Source organism: Muscardinus avellanarius (assembly GCF_963383645.1).
Source record: "Muscardinus avellanarius genome assembly, chromosome: 3".
Taxonomy (NCBI): Eukaryota; Metazoa; Chordata; class Mammalia; order Rodentia; family Gliridae; genus Muscardinus; species Muscardinus avellanarius.
Window position 1 is genome coordinate 130,984,131 of NC_137788.1, and position 22,792 is coordinate 131,006,922.

Genomic DNA, 22,792 nt, shown 5'->3' on the forward strand with positions numbered 1-22,792 from the left:
TACTCTGTATGGGGAAGGGGGGAAATAGGGAGATGGGGGCACCAAGTGTAGTAAGCATGTATGTCACTGTCAACGTGATTGACAGGATGAGTGAGACTGCAATGCACCAATAAAAGCATATTTTTTAAAAAGCAATAAAATATAGAGAGCTGAGTAATATTAATAAAAAAGAGCAGCATAGTATTGCTAATTTTGTGCATTTGTTGACAGCTGATACTGGGGATTGAACTCAAGGGCATTTACCTCTGAGCTACATCCCCAGCCCCATTATATTTATTTATTTTTTTTTGTTTTGAAATAAGGTCTCATTCATTTGCCACAGCTGGCCTCAAATCTGCAATCCTTTTGTCTCAGCCTCCCAAGTACTGGGGTTAGAGATGTGCGTCATCACACACAGCCTACCACTGGCATGTGATCTGTCGGCATGTGATCTGTCAGACAGATCACATGAACAAATCAAAGTGCAAAACATGACCCAAATGTCTATATATGGGAACATATATTACATATGACAAAGATGGCTTTTCTTTTTCTTTTGTCTTGTTTTTTTTTTGGTGGCACTGGGGTTCCTGGAAGCCCTTCTACCTCCGGGATACACTCCCAGACCTATTTTATATTTTTTATTTGGAAACAGGGTCTCTTAAGCCAGTGAGGCTAGCTTCGAACCTGCACGATCCTCCTGTCTCTGCCTCCCAAGTGCGGGGATTACAAGCGTGCCCCACCACGCCTGGCAAAAGATGGCATTTCTAATTATTAGAATGGTAGTTTTTTTTTTGTTTTTTTTTTTAGGTCTGGCGATATGGAACCCAGGGGTATTCGACCTCCAAGGTACACCCCCGGCCTTATTTTTTATTATTTATTTTGAAACAGGGTCTCTTAGCCGGGCATGGTGGCATACACTTGTAAACCCAGCGCTTAGGAGGCTGAGCCAGGAGGATTACACAGGTTCAAAGCCAGCCTCAGCTACTTAGTGAGGCTCTCAGTAACTTATTGAGACCCTGTTTCCAAATAAAGTATAAAATAGGTCTGAGAGTATAGCCCAGAGGTAGAAAAGCCCTGGGTCCCCAGTACCACACACACACACACACACACACACACACACACACACACAAAAAAAAAAAAAAAAAAAAAAAAAAAAAGAAAGAAACAGGGTCTCACTAAGTAGCTGAGGCTCTGTCTGTGAACCCAATCCTCTGATCTTAGCCTCCCAAATTCTGGGATTACAAGCATGTGCCACTACACCTGGAAAGAATGGTAGATTATTTTAAGCATATTAGGGTTTTTTTTTTTTTATTACTGGAGATTGAATCATGGGGCATTCTATCTCTAAGCTTAATCCCTAGCCCTTTTTATTTTAAAGCAAGGTCTCACTAAATTACTGAGGCTATCCTTGAACTTGAAACCTTGTAGCTCAGTCTCCCAAACACTGGGATTATAGGCAGGTGTGCCACCACACCTGGTTTAGTATTTTAATGTAAGCATTCCAAAGAAAGGCATTTCAAACTAGCTTTACAAAGAAATAATTGTGGCCCAATAAAAAAAAAAAATAAACAATTGTGGCATCTTTGACTTTGAAAAAATACCATAATTAATGATTTTATTACCTGATAATAAGAATAAAGTTAATAATAATTAAAACAAAATCAAACTAGTTTTTCAAATTAAAAGTTTTTAGCCAGGTGTGGTGGTGCACGCTTGTAATCCCAGCATTCAGGAGGCTGAGAATGGAGGATGGCGGTTTGTGGATAGCCTCAGCTACTTAGGCTCTCCACAATTTAGGGAGACTCTGTCTCAAAATAAAGAATAAAAAAATAGGGCAGGGGAGCCAGGCATGGTGGTGCACACTTGTAATCCCCGTGCTTGGGAGGCTGAGACAGGAGGATCGCACGGGTTTGAAGCCAGCCTCAGCTACTTAGTGAGGCTTTCAGCAACTTAGTGAGACCCTGTTCCCCCCCCCCCAAAAAAAAAGGTCTGGGAGTATAACCCGGAGGTAGAAAGCTTCTGGGTTCCAGCCCCAGTACCACCCTCCCCCCCCAAAAAAAAAAATAGGGCAGGGGGTATAGCTCGGAGGTCAAATGCCCCTGGGTTCTATCCCTAGACCCGGAAAAAAAAAAAAATTAAAAGTTTTTTAAGCAGGGCATGGTGGCACACACTTGTTATCCCAGTACTTGAAGGCTGAGACAAGAGGATCTCAAGTTCAGGGACAGCCTCAGCTACTTATCCAGGCTCTTTGCAACACAGTGAAACTCTGTTTCAAAAATAAAAAATAGAGCTGGGCATGGTAGTGCACACTTATAATCTCAGCATTTAGGAAGCTGAGACAGAAGGATCACCCAGGTTCCAAGCAAGTCTCAGCTATTTAGTGAGGCTCTCAGCAACTTAGTGAGACCTTGTTTCCAAATAAATTATAAAACAGGCCTGGGAATATAGTCCAGAGGTAGAAAAGCCCCTGGGTTCCACCCCAGCACCACACACACACACAAAAATAATAAATAAATAAAATAGAGCTGGGGGTGTAACTGGGAAGTAGAATGCCTCTGGGCTCAATCCCAGTTCTAAAAAAATCAATAAAATTATACCTAGACTTTAAGGAAACTTTTTCTTCTCAGAAGCTTCATACTCACCAAGATAATAGAGTCTGTCTGAATGAGGCCCATCTGGATCATTCCGCTTCACAAACATGAAATCATGTGGCGCCTTAGCCATCATGTAGCCATGGTATTTTCTGGTATCAGCAAGCAGCTTTTTAAGCTGACTCCAGGAATATCGCTCAACATAAAATGGCTCCAATTTAGGCCGATCGTGTGATCCAATATTCTCCTCACACTCTGCAGTCTCAAATACCTCAACACCCAGCTGTTCTGTTTCCATTGCTGCTGCCATGTTGCATTTTCCTAGGAAAACAAAGCACATGAAACTCTTCACAGGGCGATCTTCTCTTTAATTATCAGAATGACAGTCTGACAGGACTGAAACTAAAACCACTGAGGAAAAAAAGGCTTTTTAGTACTGCTCCAATGAAACCTTGTAAGCAATAGCTCCCCTTTACTGTGCTGTTTAAAAATTAGATTAAAAAAAATTGAGGTCATGTCAAGTTCACAGTGACTATAAATCCCTTTGGGAACTTTTATAAAAGGCTCTCCCTAAGTAGCTCTTGCCAAACTTCCTTTTTCTTTCCCACATTGGAAGGACACAGGCCACACGCCAGCTGGCTGCTCTGCTCTACCCAAGAGCATGTCAACAGCAAACTGAATGTGCTGATGGAGTTAAACATATTTGATAAATGTGGATGTTTCCAGTAAACAGAAAGAATCACAATCAATTAAGAAAGGAGTAACAGTGTCACTGTGTGCTTATAACAATATACCTTAGCCGGAGGTGGTGGTGCACGCCTGTAATTCCAATGCTTGGGAGGCTGAGACAGGAGGATCGCACAGGTTTGAAGCCAGCCTCAGCTACTTATGAGGCTCTCAGCAACTTAGTGAGACCCTGTTTCCAAATAAAATATAAAATAGGTCTGGGAGTATAGCCCGGAGGTAGAAAGCCCCTGGGTTCCACCTCCAGTACTACAAAACCCCCCCCCAAAAAAAATATACCTAGAACATTTATCCAAGATAATATAGTGTTTCCTTTGCAATGGAACTCCAAACAAAACACTTAAATGGCTAGTACATTTTCTAGTCTTTTTTGCTACCCTAAATATGGCTATCACATACACTTGAGATGACTCAATATTGTAAATAGATTTATGTAACTTATATTATTAATACTTATACTATTATAATTTATGTAACTATACAACATAGTATTTAAATGAGGGGGCACTTACTATCCTTATGTAGTTTTAATTAATTGAAGTAGTTGAAGCAGAAAGCATTTCATATTTATAGGAAATATATATATTTATAGAAATATATATATATATATATATATATATATATATATATATATATATATATATATATATATATTCCTCCATCCCAGTCCTGGGCATGGACCCTAGGACTGCTCTACCACTAAGCTACATTCCCCAGCCATTTTTTTTTTTCTTTTGTGGTACTGGGGATTAAACCCAGGGACATTCTACCTCTGAGCAAAACCTCCAGCTCTAATTTCTTTTTTTTCTCTCCTTTTCTTTTTTCTTTTTGCAGTACTGGAGATTAAACTCAGGGATATTCTCCGAGCTACACCCCCAACCCTATTTTTATTATTCTTTTATTCACTTATTTATTTTTGGTGGGTCTGGGGATGGAACCCAGGGGCATTCAACTTCTGAGATACACTCCCTTCCCCCCTTTTTAAATTATTATTTGTTTATTCTTTATTTTGAAACAGGGTCTAAGTTGTGGAGGGCCTCACTAAGTAGCTGAGGCTGTCCATGAACTCCAATCCTGCGGTCTCAGCCTCCCAAATACTGGGATTACAAGCGTGCACCACCACGCCTGGCTTTTATTCTTTATTTTGAAACAGGGTCACACTAAGTTGCAGAGGGCCTAAGTAACTGAGGCTGTCCACAAACCGCGATCTTCCAGTCTCAACCTCCCAAGTACTGGGATTACAAGCATGTGCCACCACATCCAGCTTTGGTGCACACCTGTAATCTCAGAACTTGGGAGGCTAAGACAGGAGGATAGCAGGTTTACGGCCAGCCTAAGCTACTTAGGCCCTGAGCAACTTGGTGAGACCCTGTTTCAAAGTAAAGGATAAAAAATAGGTCTGGGGGGTAGCTTGGAGGTAGAATGCCCATAGGTGCAATCCCTAGTACCACAAATAAATACATACATGCATACACATTCAATTTCTAGTAAGAAATACTTTCAAGAGAAAAAAATACTAGCTGGGTGTGGTGGCGCACGCTTGTAATACCAGCATTTGGGAGGCTGAGACTGGAGGATCACAGTTCTCAGACAGCCTCAGCTACTTAGATATGCCCTTGCAATTCAGTGAGACCCTATTTAAAAATAAAGAATAAAGCCGGGCGTGGTGGCGCACGCTTGTAATCCCAGCATTCGGGAGGCTGAGACCTGGAGGATCGCGGTTCGCGGACAGCCTCAGCTACTTAGTGAGGCCCTCTGCAACTCAGTGAGACCCGGTTTCAAAATAAAGAATAAAAAATAGGGCAGGGGGTGTAGCCCGGAGGTCAAATGCCCCTGGGTTCCATCCCCAGACCCGCAAAAAAAAAAAAAAAAAAAAAAAAAAAAAAAAAAAAAATAAAGAATAAACCAGGCTTGATGGCTCACGCTTGTAATCCCAGCATTCAGAGGCGGAGACCAAAGGATCATGGTTCGCCAACAGCTTCAGCTACTTAGCGAGGCCCTTTGCAACTCAGTGAGACCCTGTTTCAAAAAATAAAATGACTAAAAAATAGGGTTGGGGGTGTAGCTCGGAGATACAATGCCCCTGGTTTCATCCCCAGTACAGCAAAAAATAAGTTAATTAATTAATTAATTAAAGAATGAATGAATGAATGAATGAATGAATGAAAAATAGAGCTAGAGGTGTTGCTTGGTGATAGAATGCCCCTGGGTTCCATCCCTAGTACTACAAAAAAAATAGTAGAGGCCAGGCGTGGTGGTGCATGTGTGTAATCCCAGTACTTGGAAGACTGATATAGGAAGATCACAGGTTCAAAACAAGCCTCAGCAACTTAGTAAGACCTTGTTTCTTTTTTTTTTGGTGGTACTGGGGTTCCTGGAAGCCCTTCTACCTCCGGGCTACACTCCCAGGCCTATTTTTACATTTTTTTATTTGGAAACAGGGTCTCCTAAGCCAGCGCGCGCGGTTGGCTTCGAACCTGCGCGATCCTCCTGTCTCTGCCTCCCAAGTGCGGGGATTACAAGCGTGCGCCACCACGCCCGGCCGAGACCTTGTTTCTAAGTAAAAAAAAATGAGCTGAGCGTGGTGGCACACTCATGTAATCCCAACACTTGGGAGGCTGAGCCAGGATTGCTGGTTCACAGCCAGCCTCAGCTCAGTGAGTCCCTCCACAACATTGTGAGACCTTTGTTCAGAATAAGAGTTAAAAATAGGGCTAGGAGTATAGATTGCCCCTGGGTTCAATCCCTGGTACCACAAAATAAAATAAACAGACTTAAGCTAGGCATGATGGCACATGCTTGTAATCCCAGTACTTGGGAGGCTGAGCCAGGAGATCACTCAAGTTCGAAGCCTCAGATACTTAGTGAGGCTCTCAGCAACTTAGTGAGACCCTGTTTCCAAGTTAAAATATAAAATAGGTCTGGGAGTGTAGCCCAGAGGTAGAAGGCCCCTGGGTACCATCCCCAGTAACGCACACACACACACACACACACACACACACACACACACACACACACACAAATAGGGCTGGGGGGTAGCTCGGAGGTAGAATGCCCTTGGGTTTCATTCCCAATACCATAAATAAATAAATAAATAAATAAATAAATAAATAAATGTTAGTGGAGGCTTACTTTCTATCAAACATGCTTTTGGACATAGTTTTATATCTAATGGAATGAGGGACAAGAATCTAAGCAAAAAGAGAGAGAGAGAGAGAATGAGTATGAATCTATGCAAATGCTCATTTCTTTTGTTGAATTTGAAATTTCACATCCAAACCACTGCTTCAAAGTACAGAGCTCCTAGAATATAAAAGCACGACAAGAAAACTTCCCAAGCCTACTGCCTACTTCCTGAGTGTCGTTATTAATTTCACATTTCTTGTATGTATCACTTTAGTATATATCACCCCCTTTTTTTGGTACTAGGAATTGAACCCAGGTGTATTCTACCTGAGCTACACTCCTAGCCCTATTTTTATATTCTGAAACAGGGTCTAAGTTACATGGGGCTTGCCTCTTTAAGCTACTGAGGCTGGCCTGAACCCGTGATCCTTGTCTCAGCCTCCCAAGTACTGCAATTACAGGTGTGTGCCACCACGCCCAGCTGCATTAGCTTACATTCTAAGTAACACTAGCTGTTATTTCTCAATTACGCTAGGTCCTCAGATTATTTCTCTCTCCCTCCCTCCCTTTCTCTCTCTCTACACACACACACACACACACACACACACACACACACACACACACACCAGTTTAAATGATATTCTGCCACTCTGTATTTGTGTGTGAGGGGGTACTGGGGATTGTACCCAGGGCATTCTACCTCCGAGCTATACTCCCAACCTTATTTTATTTTTATTTTGAAACAGGGTCTCACTAGGCTAACGCAAGTCTCACTACTTGCTGAGGCTATCTTTGAACCTGCAATCCTCCTGTCTTAGCCTTCCAAGAAATGGAATTACAAGTGTTCTACCATGCCCATCTCACTCTGTAATGTTTAGTGTTTATTTTGCCTTTTCCAGGACAGACCTGACACATCAGTAATTTAAACAAATCTTTCACTGATTTGATTTCCTGAATTCCCTAACACCTTATATACAAATACATTCTCAAAATACATGGCTTGACCCAGTACCTGAGACTGAGGCAGGGGAGCAAGACTGGAGACCAGCCCCAGCAACTCAGTGGGCTCTCAATAACATGAAAGACCCTGTTTCGAAATAAAATATATAATAAGGCTAGAAGTTCAGAGGCAGAAGCTCCTGGGTTCAATCCCCAGTATAAACAAAAAAGAAACCCATAGTTTGCATTTATAAAACAGAGCCGGTGTACCATCTTCACACAATGCTATTTTCTCTGCTGCCTCTACCTCTGCGCTTATGACCCTCCCTGGTGCCTACCTGGTTGTATTTTCATCTGTTCAGGTTTCTTCCACATTCAACGAGCGCATATGAAGTGGCTCAACTTCAAGCACAGATCCCTCCGCTCATCCTGCTCTCTTCTCATAGGAAGCTTTTCTCACCATCCAATCCTGCTCACCAGGATAATGAAGTAAAATATGAAACTATGGGTCATTATTAAAATGGACTATAGGTGGCCAAAAAAGATTAAATATAAAAACTCGCAAAAAAGTACTTAAAGCTGATATAGAATTCTTTTGGTGTAATATATAATGCCTAAATTATTTTATTTCTGCAATTTACATGAATAAAATCTTAAAATTGTTTTTCAGATAAGAACAATCCAATTTGCAAAAAAGAATGACCTAATAGTGTAAATATTTATCTACCAGACATACATTTAGAGAAAATTACTCAAGCCGGGTATGGTGGTGCACACCTGTAATCCCACTACTTGAAAGGCTGAGTCAAGAGGATCACAGGTTTGCAGCCAGCCTCAGCAATCTAATAAGCCCCCCTGTTTCAAACTAAAAAATAAAATAGCAGCCAGGTGTGCACACATTTACAATCCTGGTACTTGGAAGAATGAGACAGGGGATTGCAGGTTCAAAGCCAGTCTTATCTAAGTAGTGAGGGCTGTTTAAAAAAAAAAAAAAAAAAAAGAATAAAAAACAAGGCTGGGGACCAGGCATAGTGGCACCCACTTATAATCCCAGCATTCAGGAGGCAGACACAGGAGGATCTCGGTTTGCAAAAAAGACTAAAAAATAGGACCGGGGTGTATTTTATTTTTTTATTTATTTATTTTTTTGGTGTTTTGGTGGTACTGGGGTTCCTGGAAGCCCTTCTACCTCCGGGCTACACTCCCAGACCTATTTTTATATTTTTATTTGGAAACAGGGTCTCTTAAGCCAGCATGGCTGGCTTCATACTGCGCGATCCTCCTGTCTCTGCCTCCCCAAGAGCGGGGTTTACAAGTGTGCGCCACCACGCCCGGCCCGGGGGTGTATTTTGGAGGTAGAATGTCCCTGGGTTTAATCCCCAGAACTGCAGAGAGACAGAGACAGAGAAAGACAGACAGACAGAAGGAGGGAGGGAGAGAGACAGTCAGTCAGTCAGTCAAGAGCTGGGCATGGTGGCACATGCTTGTAATCCCAGCATTTAGGATGCTGAGACAGGAGGATCACAGTTCGAGGACAGCCTCAGCTACTACTTAGTGAGGCCCTTTGCAACTGGGTGAGACCCTGTTTCAAAATAAAGAATAAAAGCCGGGTGTGGTAGCACACGCTTATAATCCCCGTGCTTGAGAGGCTGAGACAGGAGGATTGTGCAGGTTCGAAGCCAGCCTCAGCTGTCTTAAGAGACCCTGTTTCCAAATAAAATATAAAATAGGTCTGGGAGTGTAGCCCGGAGGTAGAAGGCCCCTGGGTTTCATCCCCAATACCACCAGAAAAAAACAAAAATAACAAAAAACAAAATAAAGAATAAAAAATAGGGCTGAGGGTATAGCTCAGAGGTAGAATGCCCCTGGGATTCCATCCCCAGTACCACCAAAATTAGTAGTAGTAATAATAATAATAATAATAATAATAATAAAAAAGTCAGGAATGGTGGAGCACACTTGTAACCCCAATACTTGGGAGGCTGAGATAGGAGAATCAAGGTCCAAGGCCAGTGAGGCTCTCTGTAACTTAGTGAGACTCTGCTTCAAAATAAAGAATTTAAAAAATCCCTAGTACTGCAAAAAAAAAAAAAAAAAAAAAAAAGCTATAAAAGTGAGGTTACGGCTGGAGGTAAGAGTGCATGCTAGGCAAACTAATACCCTAGGTTTACCCAAGCACAGCCAAATAATAAAAAATAACAAAATAACAAAACAGATCAGAGGTTTTATATTGTAAAGCCTTAAGTACAGCATACATAAAACTTTTTTGCCCCAGGGTACTCTATCTCTGGGCTATATTTCCCCAGCTCAACCTTAATTCTTTATTTTGAAACAGAGTCTAAATTGACCTCTAACCTGTCATCCTCCTGTCTCAGCTTCCCAAGTATTGGGATTACAAGCATGTGCCACCATAACCAGCTAAACCTTATTTTTAATTAAAAAAAATTTTTTTTGCAGTACTGGGGATGGAACCCAGGGGTATTCTACCTCCAAGCTACACCTCCAGCCCTATTTTTTATTCTGTATTTTGAAACAGGGTCTGAATTGCAAAGGGTCTAAGTAGCTGAGGCTGTCTTCGAACCACGATCCTCCTGTCTCAGCCTCCCAAATGTTGTGATTACAAGCATGCAACACCATGCCCGGCTTTAAACCTTTAAAATAGATTGCTGGGCAAGGGGGCACACAGGCAAGGTGGCGCACGCTTGTAATCAGAGCATTCAGGAGGCAGAGAACAGAGGGAGGATCATGGACAACCTCAGCTACTTAGCGAGCCCTTCATAATAACTCAGTGAGACTCTGTTTCAAAAATTTAAAAGACTAAAAAATAGGGCTGGGGGTGTAGCTCAGAGGTACAATGCCCCTGGGTTCTATTGCCCAGTACTGCAAAAAATAAAAAATAAAAGCCAGTACTGAAATTATAGGTCTTTGCAGAAAACTAACTTAAATTTAATAATTTAACATTTCCACAAGATAAAGAATGTTCTATTCATTTTAGGTGCATTCCACCTCTGTTGTTTTTCCTGCCACACACTCCAGAATTTGAAAGCAATAACATATCTGGGGAAAGAATCGTTAGTCTTGTTGAAATTATAGTTTAGAGGAAAAAAACCCTATGATTGACCCTGTACTTTGGTATCAACTTTAATTCTTCTCTCCCAAAGCCCAAGTAGATAACAGAAATGTGGTTTAAAAAAAAAAAAAAAGCTAAGTTGGCAAGTGGAGGGAAAATCAACCAACAGTCATGCTAGCACAACAGCTAAGACCTTAAGACACCTCCCCAAGGCCCCAGCCCTTTACTGAGAGGATGTTGGGTTAGAAAACAGCTTTAGGACTCTTGCTGAAGTTTGGACTCACTCAAATGGTGTTACATAATTGGGAGGGGGTAAGTGGGGTGTAAACCTAAGGGCATTCTACCTTCAAGCTGCCACTCCCCTTTTCCAAAACTTGATACTGGGGCTCACTAAATTGCTGAGGCTGGCCTCCATCCCACAATCTTTCTGTCAGCTTCCCAAGGTCTGGGATTACTCATGTGCCCAGCTACAAAATTTTTAACTCAAGGGCCAGTTGTGCATAAACTACCCCATGCCTCACTGAAGCCTAGCTATTTCCTTTTCAGAGTCCACAGCTAGTTGGGGGAAAAAATTATTATAGATGGGGCAAAAATCATGAAAGCTATGATTGAGGAAAAAGAAAGGAACAGCAAGAAATGTGAAGAGGACTGTAGGTTTCCCTCCAGTTAAAGGAAACCAGTGTGTGAGGAGACTGGACAAGAAAGTATCCTGCTAGCAGGGTGTCTTGGCGCACACTTGTAATCCCAGCATTTGGGAGGATTGCGGTTCGTGGCCAACCTCAGCTATTTAGTGAGGCCTTTGCTGGTGGTGCAGCATTTGGGAGGCTGAAACAGGAGGATTGCTGTTCCCAGACAGCCTCGGCTAATACTCGGTGAGGCCCTTTGCAACTCAGTGAGACTCCGTTTCAAAATAAAGAATAAAAAATAAGGCTGGGGATGTAGCTTGGAGGTAGAATGTCCCTGGATTCCATCCCCAGTACCGCAAACACTAAAAAATAAATAAATAATAAAAATACTGAGCCGGGCGTGGTGGCGCAAGCTTGTAATCCCCGTGCTTGGGAGGCGGGAGACAGGAGGATCGCAAGGTTTGAAGCCAGCGGTGCTGGCTTAAGAGACCCTGTTTCTAAATAAAAATATAAAAAATAGGTCTGGGAGTGTAGCCCAGAGGTAAAAGGGCTTCCAGGAACCCCAGTACCCCCCCACACACACACAGAATAAAAATACTAACAAATAGGGTTGGGGTTGTAGCCTGGAGGTAGAATGCCCCTCGGTTCCATCCCCAGTACCGCATAAAATTGGCTGGCAGCTGGGCATGATGGTGCACGCTTGTAATACCAGCATTTGGGAGGCTGAGATAGGAGGATCGCAGGTTCGTGGCCAGCCTCGGCTACTTAGTGAGGCCCTCCACAACTTACTGAGACCCTGTTTCAAAATAAAGGATAGAATTAAGATTGAGGCTGGGGATGTAGCTCGGTGGTCGAATGTCCCTAGGTACAATCCCTAGTACTGCAAAAAAAAAAGAAAAAAAGAAAAAAAAAAGAAAAAAGAAAAAGAAAAAGGAAGAGAGAAAAGAAAAGAAAAAAAGGAAGGAAGGAAGGAAGGAAGGACGGATCCTGTTTAGCCGGGCAGGGTGGTGCACGCTTGTAATCCCAGTACTTAAGAGGCTGAGACAGGAGGCACGCAGGTTCACATCCAGCCTCAGGTATTTAGTGATGCCCTCTCTTAGTGACACTGTTTCAAAATAGTAAAAAAAAAAAAAAAAAAAAATAGGGTTGGAGGTGCAGGTGGGTACAAAAGAATGGAAGGGGGCGGCGAACAGGGAGAGAAGCAACCCTGTTTCAAACCCGAATGAAACGCTAAGGGAGAAAAGAACACCAGCTGGAAAACCAGACAATCCCAGGACGAATCCCATCTGCCACAGTAGGGTTTCGGGCGAATCCCTGGCCTCGGCGGGCTTCCGTGGCCTCGTCCGTAAGCCCGGCGGCTCCCGGCCTCTCACCCCTCGGGAGGCTCAATTAAGGTAACGGACGGGGAAGGACGTGGCGGGCAGCCCGGCCTCAGGGGCGCCCGCGAACGTTGCAGAGTCGGAATCTCGGCGCCTCGGCTTCCTCTTCCGGCCCGGCTCCGGCCGCGCGGGGGACCCGGAGGGCGCGGGCGGCTCCGCGGGGAGGCCACCGGGCCGGGCGGCCGGGGCGCGACGCAGGGGAAGCAGAGGGGCGGATACTGCACCTTCCCCCGGCCCGCCCGGACCGTCCCGACGCGCTACGGAGCGGGCCTGCGCCGCCTCATGCCGCGCCGCCTCCGCTCCCGGCCCGGACACTGCAGCTTCCTAGACGGCGGCGGCCCCGGCGCTCAAAGGCGGCGGCGACGGCGGCGGCCCCGGCACTTCCGGTTCCCCGGACGCTCCTCCAGCCGCGGAAAGCGCAGTGGGCCAAGAAGGGCGCCGCTCCCGGCGGGGCGGGGTCCGGCGCCACAGCGCCCTCCAGCGTCCGGAGGAGCGAAGGCGGCGCGAGAAGGAGATGGGGCGGCGGAGAGGACCGGTGAGATCCAGAAAGGGGCAGCGGCTTGCTCCAAGTCACGGGGCGAGTTATGTCTCTAGTCACTCATTCTTTTCACTCTCTCACGCACAAAATGTATGCACACATGTAAGATGTACGTTACATATATTTACACACATATAAGATGTTTTAGCCGGGCGTGGTGGCGCACGCTTGTAAATCCCCGCGCCTGGGAGGCAGAGACAGGAGGATCGCGCAGGTTCTAAACCAGCCGCTTTCGCTGGCTTAGGAAACCCTGTTTCCAAATAAAAATGTAAAAACAGGTCTGGGAGTGTATCCCGGAAGTAGAAGGGCTTCAAGTACCACATATATATATATATATATATATATATATATATATATATATATATGTATGTATATATATACATATATATATTTACATACACACAGATACATATACACAAATATATGTTTATGTATAGTGCCTGCTCAAAATAGACAAATCCCTGTTCATGTGCCAACCAGAGTCGTAGAGGCTGGGATTAGAGAGAAAACCGGGCAAAAATCCCTGCATTTCATAAAGATAACAGAGAAGGATGAGCACCACATACTTGTGGTAGAAACTTGAACTTTCATTCTGAAATGTGGCTGTAATGTTAGTGATCTTTCGTAGCTTGTTCAATTACTTTAGGACAACATGGTTCTATTATCTGAAAAAGGGATATGACATATGCCTTTCTCCTTTTTTTTTTAAGTGTGTGTGTGTGTGTGTGTGTGTGTGTGTGTGTGTGTGTGTGTGTTGCTAGGGATTGAACCAGGGGCATTCCACCTCAGAGCTACACTCCCAGGCCCATTTTATTTTATATTTGAAAGTGTCACACATGTTTTAATTGTAATGAAAGAAAAATATGTGTATCACATTAACACAAAATAATGAAGAAACAAGGGCCCAGGTTGACTTATTATAATCAGAACCAGAGCCAGAGGCAGATGCTTTGACCCAAAATTTCTTTCCTAATCTATACTATGCATTGGCTAAGAGAAAGAGGAAAAGGGAGCTGAAGGAGATGACTGGTTTTGAAAGCAGTAGGCATAGAACAAGACAGTGGAAAAGCTGGGCCTCTCCTTATTTTTTGTTATTACAAATAACCACGTGTCATGGTTGTGTGTCACTACGATTTACTATAATAGCACTAATAAAAGATCCATTTGAAGCCAGGCATGGTGGCACACGCTTGTAATCCCAGTATTTGGGAGGCTGAGATGGGAGAATTGCAGGTTCCCTGACAGCTTCAGCTACTTAGTGAGACCTTCTGCAACTCAGTGAGACCCTGTTTCAAAACAAGGGATAAAAATAGGACTGAGGCTGTAGCTTGGAGGTAGAATGCCCCTGGGTTCCATCCCCAGTACTGCCAAAAAACAAAACCAAAAGATCCATTTGGGTACCATTTACCACTCCCCCATACATAATTATTCCCTCTAGGGTTATATGAACTTTCACTCAATCTTAACTTGGGATCCCTAGAAGAAGGGGCAGTCATTTTCTCTGGGTATCCCCTGTAAATATTCTGTTAGTGACCTGAGAGCAGAGCTTAAGGCATTTTTATTTATTTAGATACTAGGGATTGAAAACAGGGACATTCTGCCTCTGAACCACATCCCCAGCCCTTTTTCCTTTTTATTCTGAAACAGGGTGTTGCTAAGTTACTGAGAGCCTCACTAAGTTGCTGAGACTGGCCTTGAATCCACAATCCTCCTATCTCAGCCCCCCAAAAGTACTGGGATTATAGGTGTGTGCCACACCTGGCAGCTTTAAGACTTTAAAAGCATGCACGAGCACATATTCACACTAACAAAATACAATGAAGCATCTTGCACTGACACTTCATTTCATTTAACCAACACCTGTTTTTTGAATATCATGTACTGTCACTGTTCTAAGCACTGGGTCTACAAATAGTGGACAAAAAGGACAAAATCCCTGTTTTTGTGCAGTTTACATCCTAATAAAAGGAGATGGAAACCCTTTCCTCTGAAAAACAAACAAATATGTGGTTTCATGGATTTAAAAAAAGAGCCCCAGCTGGGCATGAAGGCACACTCTTGTAATCCCAGTACTTGTGAGGCTGAGACTGAAGGAATGCATGCTCATCAAACTACTTAGTGAGACCTTCTGCCACTTAGTGAAACCCTTAGGGCTGGGGGTATAGCTCAGAGGTAGAATGCCCCTGGGTTCCATCCCCAGTACCACACAAAAAAGAGCCCTATGATGGCACACACCTGCAATCCCAGTACTCGGGAGGCTGAGACCGGATTGCAGGTTCAAAGCCAGCCTCAACAATTTAGCAAGGCTCTTAGCAACCTAGCAAGACCCTGTATCCAAAATAAGGCTGGGAGTATAACTTGGAGGTAGAATATCCCTGGTTCAATCCCCAGCACCACAAAGGAGAGAGAGAGAGAGAGAGAAAGAGGGAGAGAGAGAGAGAACCTCAAGAGGTATAGACTTGTTTAAGTCACATGGCTAATTGTGGACTGATACAGATTTGAATTCAGATTTTCTGGTTTTCAGTCTTATATGCTTCCTCTATGGAAAACTTAAAAAAAAAAAGTGCCAGGCATGGCAGCACACACTTGTAATTCCAGTTCTTGGGAGCCTGAAACAGGAGGATTATAGGTTTGTAGCCAGCCTCAGCAACTTAGTGAGATCTTGTTTTGAAAAAAAATCAAATAGGGCTGGGGTATAGCTGATGGGTAGAATACCCCTGGGTTCCATCCCCACTACTGAAAAGGAGGAAGAAGGAGAAGGAGAAGTAGAGGAGGAAGAGGAGGAAGAGGAAGAGGAGGAGGAGGAGGAGGAAGAAGGAGGAGGAGGAGGAGAAGAGCCGGACATGGTGGCGCATGCTTGTAATCCCAGCATTTGGGAGGCTGAGACTAGAGGATCGCTGTTCGCAGACAGCCTCAGCTACTTAGTGAGGCCCTGTGCAACTCAGTGAGACCCAGTTTCAAAATAAAGAATAAAAAATAGGGCAGGGGGTGTCGCTCAGAGGTCGAATGCCCCTGGGTTCCATCCCCAGACTCACACACACACACACACACAAAATAAATAAATAAATAAAAAGACTAAAAAATAGGGCTGGGGGTGTGGCTCAGAGGTAGAATGCCACTGGGTTTTATCCCCAGTAGTTCCCCCCCCCAAAAAAAAAGAAGAAATAAAGAAAAAAGAAAAAGAAAAACTGAGCTGGGAGGTGTAGTTCAGTGGTAGCGTTCAGCATGTGTGAGGCTCTGAGTTCAAACCTCAGCACCAAAGTAAACAAATAAACAAGACAAAACTCTCAAATTCTGAGGAAGCTGTAGGACACCATCTCTACCCTTGCACCCCGGCAAGCTTCATATATCCATACAGCCATGTAGGCAAAGCTTGAACCAAAGCTTGGGTTTTAGCAGAATGCTGGTGATCCTCCCAGGAGAGGCTAGAAGGCTTCTGAAGACCTCAAGGCAGTCTCCCCGGGAAGACTGGCACAACACACGTCCTCTCTCCTGACAGCTCCTGATGAAGGCTGTGGCTTTCTGTCCTTTCCAAGACAGTGATACAAAATTAGCTGCGATCTAGAATCATTCAGCAATGGATGGCCCACAATTCCTGCTGCAGCCGGGCGGCCCCTTTTGTTTCAGCAGTTGTTTCTGGGTATTTGGTTTTTGTTTTGTTTGGGCAGGTGGGACCACGGGCAGCTGGCACCTTTGTGCATTTTTTCCTTTTGCTGAATATGTAAGTGATAAAGTGTCTGAATCTAAAAGTATCCTATATCCTTACCAGCGGGAGCAGTCAGGGCTTGGCCTTGCCAAATCTTTGGTGTGTGGGTGACAAAGCCTAGCTCACTTTATGCTGCCTGCTCTCACCGTACCCAGCAGGAAAAGGCAAGTTATCTGGCATACGAGGTGTGAATAGGTGGTGTAGCAGAGCAGATCCAGATCCAGCTCTGCTGTAGACTGAACCAAATCACAACGAACAGGAACACAGTCACATTCTGGCATAAAGGGTAGCAGGGAGGTAAGTGTGAGTGAAACCGGGGTGGCCCGGCGAAGCAAGAACCCCTCCGGGGGAAGCCGGCTGCTTCCTGGAGCCAGGGCTTATTGGGGGTAGCCAGGTTATCTACTGTCCAGTTTGGGTCTAATCTTAGAGAATATGACAGCTTCTCACTTTGCACCTCAGTCAGAGACTAACTTGTGATAGGAGGATCAACGAAGGTTTGAAGCCAGCCTCAGCAACTTAGTGATAACCAGTTTCTAAATAAAATATAAAAAAGGAGCCGGGCGTGGTGGCACACGCTTGTAATCCCAGCATTCGGGAGGCTGAGACCAGAGGATCGCGGTTCGGGGACAGTCTCAGCTACTTAGTGAGACCCTGTTTCAAAATAAAGAATAAAAAAATAGGACAGAGGGTGTAGCTTGGAGGTCAAATGCCCCTGGGTTCCATCCCCAAACCTGCAAAAAAAAAAAAAAAAAATTAGGTCTGGGAGTGTAGCCCGGAGGTAGAAAGCCCTTGGGTTCCATCCCCAGTACCAAAGACAGAGAGAGAGAGAGAGAGAGAGAGAGAGAGAGAGAGAGAGAGAGAGAGAGAGAGGCCACTGGTTTCTGGAGTCAGATAGAGGTGGCCTCCTTTTCTTGACAGAGTGAGCTGGCTTTAAAAAAAACAACTGGGGATTAAATTAAGTCAGGGGGTTCAACCTGAGCTACATGCCAGCCCTTTTTTATGTATTTATTTTTTGCAGTACTGGGGATGGAACCCAAGGACATTTGACCTCTGAGCTATACCCCAAGCTCTATTTTTTATTCTTTATCTTGAAACAAGGTCTCACTGAGTTGCAAAGAGCCTCACTTGAACTGCAATCCTCTTGTCTCAGCTTCCCGAATGCTGGGATTTCAAGTGTGTGCCACCACACCCGGCTTATTTTTCTTGAAACAGGGTCTTGCTAAATTGCTGAGGCTGGCCTCAAACCCATCATCCTCCTGTCTCAGCCTCACAAGTACTGGGATTACAAGCATGTACCATCACACCCTGTATGAATTATATTCTTATAAGAAGACCCTGGAAGGCCTGGTATGGTGGTGCTCACCTATAATCCCAGTACTTGGGAAGCTGAGACAGGAGGATTATAAATTTGAGGCTTGCCTTGGAAATTTGGTGAGACCCTTTTTTAAAAGGGTGGTGGGGAGCCCGGCGTGGTGGCGCACGCTTGTAATCCCAGCACTCGGGAGGCTGAGACCAGAGGATCACTGTTCGCAGATAGCCTCAGCTACTTAGTGAGGCCCTCTGCAACTTAGTGAGACCCTGTCTCAAAATAAAGAATAAAAAACAGGGCAGGGGGTATAGCTTGGAAGTCAAATGCCCCTGGGCTCCATCCCCAGACCCCCCCCCCACACACACACACAAAAAAGGGTAGTGGGGGAGCCGGGCGTGGTGGCGCATGCTTGTAATTCCAGCATTTGAGAGGCTGAGCTAGGACGATCCAGGTTCACCGACATCCTCAGCTATTCAGTGAGGCCTTTGCAACTCAGTGAGACCCTGTTTCAAAATAAAGAATAAGAAATAGGGCTGGGGGAGGAGGCTGGAGTATAGCTTGAAGGAAGAGCTCCCTAGTACCACCAAAAGAAGATGAATAAGGAGGAGGAGGAGGAGATAAAGACTAAATGACTACCATGGAAGACAGAGGACACAGATGCAGGGAAGAAGACCATACGACAGTGGTGGCAGAGATTGGAGTGATGTTTCTATAAGCCAAGGGACACCAAAGAGAACCAGAAATCATCAGAATTTAGGAAGAGGCAAGGAAGGGTCTTCCCTCAAGCTTTAAACGGGAGAAGTACACTTCAATTTGGACCGCTAGCCCTATTTTTTATCTTTATTTTGAAACAGGGGCTCACTAAATTGCCGAAGGTCTAAGCAGTTGAGGCTGGCTGCAAACCGGCAATACTTCTTCTGTTTCAGCCTCCCAAGTACTGGGATTACAAGTGTGCACCACGCTGGCTTGTTTTTTCTTTTTTCTTTTTTATGGTGCTGAAGGTTGAAGCCAGGGCCAACTCTTTTTCTTTAAGCCACTAAGTTTGTGACCCTTCTCTTGGATGCCCTAGGAGACTAATACACCGGATAGTTCTCAGGTGTGACCTTTACCCCTCAGTGGGAATCCAGGGAGATCCCTGTCACCCAGTTGTCTCCAGTCATCAGACTGCACTGACTATTCATCTCTGTCTCAACTCCTGGGCCTTTTCAGATGCTCTCCTGCACCTGCACCTATGCCCATACAACCTGGGTTCCTCCTCCAACACTCCTCTCCATTCACTGCTGTTACACGAAGGCAAGTCTTCCCAGGGCGCTGCATAACACCTGGGTATGAGCACAGGTCCTTCAGTTCCCTAGAGCCCTAAACTTGGGGGCAAGGAAGTTTTATTATTTCTCCCTCTTCTGAGAAATCCTTAAGGTGAGGAAGAGATAAGATCAGATTCCTTTGCAGGAAAACTTTATTGTTTAGCTTTGGTCTCCCTTCTGTGCTTTGAAAATGTGTATTTAGTCTGTATATTATCCCCAATTTTTTTTCTGTTTTATGCATGCAGCTGGGCTTTAAAAAGAAGAATTGGATGTCTCAGTTCTCTGGTCGCACCATTACAACTTCCTGAAAGCAATGGCTGTCTCCCAGCAGCTCTGTAGGGTCAAGAAAGAAAAGAAAACCAAACACAAGGCACTTCGCAGTATCTTACACTACACAATGCTGTGTGAGCATTATATATTTTTTTCCTTTGTGGTACTAGGGATTGAACACAGAGACTTCTCTGAACTACCCCCCACCAGCCCTATTTTTTTTTACTTAAAAAGTCTCACTAAGTTGGGGAAACCTTACTAAGTTGTTGAGGCTGGCTGGAAACCTGTAATCCTCCTGTCCTAGCCTCCCAAGTACTGGAATTATAGGCATGTGCCACCATGCCTGGCTAGTTTTTTTTTTTTTTTTTTTTTTTTTTTTTTTTTTTGCGGTACTGAGCTTGAAACCCAGAGGCTTTTCTACCTCTGGGCTATACTCCCAGACCTATTTTTATACTTTATATGAAAACAGAGTCTAAGTTGCAAAGAGCCTTACTCAGTAGTTGGGGCTGGCTTCAAACCTGTGAGATCCTTCTGTCTCAGCCTCTCAAACTCTGGGATTACAAGCATGTGCCACCACGCCCAGCTAGCATTTTGTATTTTTAAAATCTTAAACTGGCTGGTTGTGGTGGTGCACGTTTGTAATCCCAGCATTTGGGAGGCTGAGACAGGAGGATCACGGTTCGTGGACAGCAACAGCTACTTAGTGAGGCCCTTTGCAACTCAGTGAGACCCTGTTTCAAAATAAAGAATAAAAAATAGGGCTAGGGGTGTAACTCAGAGGTATAATGCCCTTGGGTTTCATCCCCAGTACCGGGGTGTGGGGGGGAGGAAAAAAAAAAGAAAAATATAAAAAAAAGACTGGAGATCTAGCACAGAAGTAGAATCCCCTAGCTGGGCATGATGGCCCATGCTTGTAACCCCAGCATTTAGAGGCTGAGACAGGAGGATCCAGGTTTGCAGCCAGTCTCAACTACTTAGTGAGGCCCTCTGCAACTTAGTGAAACCCTGTTTTAAAATAAAACTCAAACCAGGCATGGTGGTGCATGCTTGTAATCCATCCAAGCATTTGGGAGGCTGAGACAGGAGGATCATGGTTCAAGGACAGCTTCAGCTACTTAGTGAGGCCCTTTGCAACTCAGTGAGACCCTGTTTTAAAATAAAGAATAAAAAATAAGCCGGGTGTGGTGGCTCTTGCTTGTAATCCCAGAATTCGGGAGGGTGAGACTGGAGCTGAGGCTATCTGTGAACCTCGATCCTCTGGTCTCAGCCTCCTGAATGCTGGGATTGCAAGTTACACCCCCACACCCAGCTTATTCTTTTATTCTTAAACAGAATCTCATTAAGTTATAGAGTGCCTTACAAAGTAGCTAAGGCTGGAGCCAAGAACTTGGGATTCTCCTGTCTCATCTTCCAAGTACTGGGATTATAAGCGTGGGCCATCATGCCTGGTTTAAATGAAATTTAAGAAAAACTACTTACAGACAAAAAAACTACTCTACAGTGATCTACATCAGGATAGCAATATTTGGATGGATGATGTGAAACAAATATATGCTAACATGAGGTAATCTCTCGAATCCTGGAAATGTGCAAGATCTCCATTTGGGTGATAATTAGAGCTGTAAACATACGTAAAAATTCATTTTAAGGGCGAGGCATGGTCGTACACACCTACAATCCCAGTACTTGGGAAGCTGAGACAGGAGGATTGCAGATTAGTGGCCAGCCTCAGCAATTTAGTGAACCTTCTGTAACTTAGTGTGACCCAATTTCTTTTTCTTTTCTTCTTTCCTCCTCTTCCCCCGCCTCCTCCTCCATCTCCCTCTCCTTCTCCTTCTTCTCCTTCTCCTTCTTTTTTTGCGGTACTGGGGATAGAACCCAGGAGCATTCTACCTCTGAGTTATACCCTCAGCCCTATTTTTTATTTTCTTTATTTTGAAACAGGGTCTTCATTAAGAGGGCTTCACTAAGTGATAGCTGAGGCTGTCCTTGAACTGCAATCCTCCTGTCTTAGCCTTCCAAATGCTGGGATTACAAGTGTGCACCACTGAGCCCAGCTCTCTTTTCTATTTTTTTTTTTTTTGTGTGTGTGTGTGTCTGTTTTACTGGAGATTGAACTCAATGGCATTCTACCTCTGAGCTATGCCCCATCCTATTTTGTTTTTATTTTGAAACAGGGTCTTACTAGGTTGATGAGATCTCAATATTTGTTGAGGCTGTCTTTGAACCTCCGGCTCATGAGATTCTGTTCCTAAATAAAAAATAGAGCCAGGTGTGGTGGTGGCACATACTGTAATCCCAATACTTGGGAGGTTGAGACAGGAGGACGTCAGGTTTGAGGACAACTTCAGCAAGTAATGAGACTCTCTAGTGAGACCCTGTTTCAAGATAAAAATAAAATATAAGCCTGGTTCAATCTACGGTACCACACACAAAATAAGTCATTTCATTGAAATAATGAGAACATCATCACTGTACTACCTTTGCTACAAAGCAGATACATTACAGAGCACTTTTTTTTTATGGTACTGGGGTTCCTGGAAGCCCTTCTACCTCCGGGCTACACTCCCAGACCTATTTTTACATTTTTATTTGGAAACAGGGTCTCCTAAGCCAGCGTGCGCCGCTGGCTTCGAACCTGCGTGATCCTCCTGTCTCTGCCTCCCAAGCGCGGGGATTACAAGCGTGCACCACAAAGCCCGGCTATTTTTTATATTTTTATTTGGGAACAGGATCTCTTAAGGCAGCGCAGCTGGCTTTGAACCTGCATGATCCTCCTGTCTCTGCCTCCCAGGAACGGGGATCACAAGCATGTGTCACCACACCTGGCCAGAGCACTTTTTAAAAATTAAGTATAATCCCAGCGCTTGGGAGGCTGAGACAGGAGGATCGCACACGTTCGAAGCCAGCCTCAGCTACTAAGTGAGGCTCTCAGCAACTTAGTGAGACCCTGTTTCCAAATAAAGTATAAAATAGGTCTGGGAGTATAGCCTGGAGGTAGAAAAGCCCCTGGGTTCCACTCCTAGTAACACACACACACACACACACACACACACACACACACACACAATTGAAGTATAACTTACAGATGGGCAAATCTTAAATGCTTAGCCTAAGATGAAATTTATTTATTTATGTATTTATTTTGTGGTGCTGAGGGTTAAACTCAGGGCTTATTCTTTTTTTTTTTTTTTTTTTTTTTGGTGGT

The 22,792-nt window shown here is 44.3% G+C and overlaps 1 protein-coding gene across 3 annotated transcripts in view; it reads right to left on the minus strand.

The window, feature by feature from the left end:
* The window catches only part of DPP8 (dipeptidyl peptidase 8), a gene marked incomplete at both ends in the record, with an annotated part of 57,980 nt that extends 50,223 nt beyond the window's left edge, over positions 1-7,757 (minus strand). For 2 of the 3 annotated variants that reach the window (XM_080690548.1, XM_080690547.1), the window contains 2 exons: positions 2,625-2,894; positions 7,721-7,757. In XM_080690548.1, coding sequence (XP_080546674.1) covers positions 2,625-2,894; positions 7,721-7,757 — 307 coding nt within the window. Of the gene's footprint in view, positions 1-2,624; positions 2,895-7,720 lie in introns of those variants that run through there. The other variant, XM_080690549.1, reaches the window with a different exon arrangement.
* Between the last annotated feature and the right edge of the window lie 15,035 nt (positions 7,758-22,792).